We start from the raw sequence: 3,438 nt of genomic DNA, 5'->3' as shown, positions 1-3,438 counted from the left end.
ATTATAATATATTATATAAATTAAATATCAATTTCTTCAGAAAAAAGGTGAAATTTTGTTTGTGCACGCGAGTGTATGCACATTTAATTTAACTTAAAAAAAAAATCTGTCTTCGGCGTAATTCATGCCATAGTTCTCAATATATACTACAAGTTATTCTGAGAATTTTTTTATTTATTAGTTTATATATAAAAGCAATATTGTTCATATATTCAAAACAGTTTTAACTTGCCGTCACATTTCAATTTGTCTACATGCTTTGAAAAGTCATAGTAGCTTCAAGAATCGCAAGAATCTGTTTTATTCTTCAAAGAAAAACGCCACCTAAGTCTACTTCAACTGTTAGAACTGATTGTAACCGACATCGATTTATTTCTTGATAAGACAGCGGAATACATGATAAGGACATCAAATCCATTCGATGTACAAAGTTTCTATCATGATTGTTAAAATACACCTAATCAACATCAAACTTCGACTATTTATAATCTATAATTTATAATCTATAATTATTTTTATTGATAAAATTGTTTAATATAGCAAAATTTTTAACTGTAAGTAATTCATTGTATAAAATTTTTTTGTACGCGTCAAATAAACGAAAAAATAAATTTTATTTATGTTAATACAGTACAAGTATTATTGTACTTGATTAATTAGTAGCTTAAATTAATCGACTTAAATTAATCGGAGTAGAAATCATTTATTTAAATCTTATCGTTAACATTGTACCGATCTGCATCTCGAATACACAACCGCAACGATATAGCCTCTTCGAATGAAATGGATGGCGTCGGATACAGGAATTAAACTTCCTTCTTAAGCGATTTCGTATCATGACAGTGAAATATTATGTACACGCCAAAGAATACGATAAGGATAAATACGGAAATAGTTGGCAGATTATAGAAAAGTAAGATGACATTCGTAAAATTTCCGATTATAATTGCATCAAATCGATTATTAATGGCTTTTATGGCAACGATGAGAATTACATAACATGAAAATAGAAAAAAAGGAAAATTATCATGCAAAACGATTTCTGTAAACACCTTCCTTTTTCATGTGTCTCATAGCATTCATTTCATGAAGAATATTTTGCTTACTGAACACTTATATTAATAGCAACAAACTTTAGCCTTTAGAAAATGTGTGTCAATTTGTATTGTTACTTAATAAAATTTTCCAGAAATGATCCAAAATTGAATATGATATTCGGACAATAAAATTTGAAGATTATAAAAATAATTATTTCTTACATATATTTATATTTCTAAATAAATGAAAATTATAGGACAAATAAAAATATAATGATTCTAAAATGATAAACCAGTAACATAAAACATGAAAAATAATAATTACTTTTCACTAGCAGATAAATGGAGAAGATTGATTAAGCGCGTGGATAAATCAAATATTCTAATATATTAGATAGGAAATTACAATTATTGTAACACAAGCAAAATAACTGGATTTTACAGTCTAGTACCCAATATGACTCACTTTATGAATAATTACATGATGAAGATTCAACAGATAACATTAAAATCATGCAGACTATCCATTTGATTCGATTGCATCATTTTATTGCTCAGTTTGTATATTTTGTTAAAGCAGAATGTCGTGATGTAATAATATTTCGTAATAGTAAGTAATTACTTTTATAATTACCAAGAAATGGGTGTTTCCGTAGTTTATATTATTGTGGCTTTATTTATATTTATATTTATACTAAAAAAAAATTACTAAATTTTAATAAATATTTGTTTCAATAGCAAAATATTTGTTTACAATAAATAAATATAATTTACTCAAAATAAAAAATAATTATAATTATCAAATAAATATATGTTTACATTTAGTAAATATTTCGTTAGTACTATTGAAACAAATATTTATTAAAATTTAGCAATCTTTTTTTAGTACAACTGTGTGTTTAATTAATATTTTCGTCAAAACGTTTATGATCAAAAAGAAAAAACTTTTTGTAAGGTAGCAAATCAATATGACTAACTAGTCATGTCCAATGCTTTAAGATTAATATCTTATAATTTATATTGTTTACCTTTGCATAACATATTAGCTTTATTTTAGTTTTGCATTTCAATATAACTTTCTTTTTATTTTTGTTGCTTGATATTTTATCTATTTTATTAATTCAAAATACATGAGATACCTTATTGAAGATGCGCGCGACATTTTTGTATATTGCAATATTTGATTGAAATGTGCATTATTTTGTTCTACATTCTACAATAAAAGCGCATAGATAAAGAGCAGTATCATGCGTCTTCTACGAATTGTAAATGTTTGGAACAAAAATAAAACTGGCATATTACGCAATCGTTGTTGAGTAACTTAAAGATTAAAGATAAACACATGAAGAAATATTATTGATAAAAACTATCTGTAAAAAATTTTATTTTTTATAAAATCACAATTCTATTTTACTATAATAAAGATTTATTAATTGCCATTTTTACTTTGTTATATGTTTCAAATTTGTACACAAAAAACAATCGATTATAATTAATATTATTATTTCTTTTTATATAATATAGAAATAATTGAAAAAAATATATGTTTTAAATAAGTTTTTACCTATTCTTAATAATTTATCTGTTGTCTATTTGTATTGTCCTCAATAATATAAAATTTTTTAAATTTTTAGATAAAATTTAAATTAATTTATTTTAAATTGTTTTTAAGTTAAATGTCTTAAATTAAATGTTTTAAAATTATACATTTTAATAAAATTAATTTACTGAGAATTTACGTGAGATGACAGGTTAAATATATGTGAAATTTTGTATAAAATTCTAATGTAACAGATTTAAGAGGCTTTGTTATTGAATTTAAATGAGATTAATCTTCTTAAAATAATGTTATATAAAGAATTCTTTAAATATATACCTTTTGCGCGCGTTGCTCGCGTAAGCACTTAATTATCTAATAATGAAGTTAGACTGTGACGCACGTAAACCTCTCAATCGGACTAGACCTGAATCTGCCTACGTCACAAGAACAACAGGTGGAAGATAAATGTTTCGCAAGGAAATTGTATGGTAATTGCAAGTTTCGCAGCGTGCGTATGGGACAGGTTTGCGGGCATTTCGTTGATTATCCCGCAAATGCGATTAGACTGTTAGTGTGGTCTCCCGATTCTGAGTAAGTGGTATATATTGACGTCACATAATATGCGATGCACCTTTCCCTTGCAAGAATAAAACCATTGCGCAAAATAATATTTTAAAGCAAGTGATTTGCGCAAATCACTCTATAATCATTTGTGTTTCTGACAAATGCCGTATGCGATAGTTATGGCGTAGAATAAAATGATCTTCGAGTAAATTTAAAATTTTTCATCTTATTTCTGTTTTTATATCAAATTTAATTAAATTTTAATTTTTATTAATAAAAAATAATCCTCTAAAATAT

General features: G+C 25.1%; 1 protein-coding gene across 1 annotated transcript in view; it reads left to right on the top strand.

Moving 5' to 3' along the window:
* The window catches only part of LOC108694959 (fatty acyl-CoA reductase 1-like), a 28,548-nt gene extending 25,376 nt beyond the window's left edge, over positions 1-3,172 (top strand). The window contains exon 9 of the mRNA XM_018204652.1: positions 3,000-3,172. Coding sequence (XP_018060141.1) covers positions 3,000-3,172 — 173 coding nt within the window. The remainder of the gene's footprint in view (positions 1-2,999) is intronic.
* The last annotated feature ends 266 nt before the right edge of the window (positions 3,173-3,438 follow it).

The sequence above is a fragment of the Atta colombica genome, unplaced genomic scaffold (assembly GCF_001594045.1).
Source record: "Atta colombica isolate Treedump-2 unplaced genomic scaffold, Acol1.0 scaffold126, whole genome shotgun sequence".
NCBI lineage: Eukaryota > Metazoa > Arthropoda > Insecta > Hymenoptera > Formicidae > Atta > Atta colombica.
Note: the sequence above shows the minus strand (reverse complement) of the source record. Positions and strands in the feature narration are given on the sequence as shown.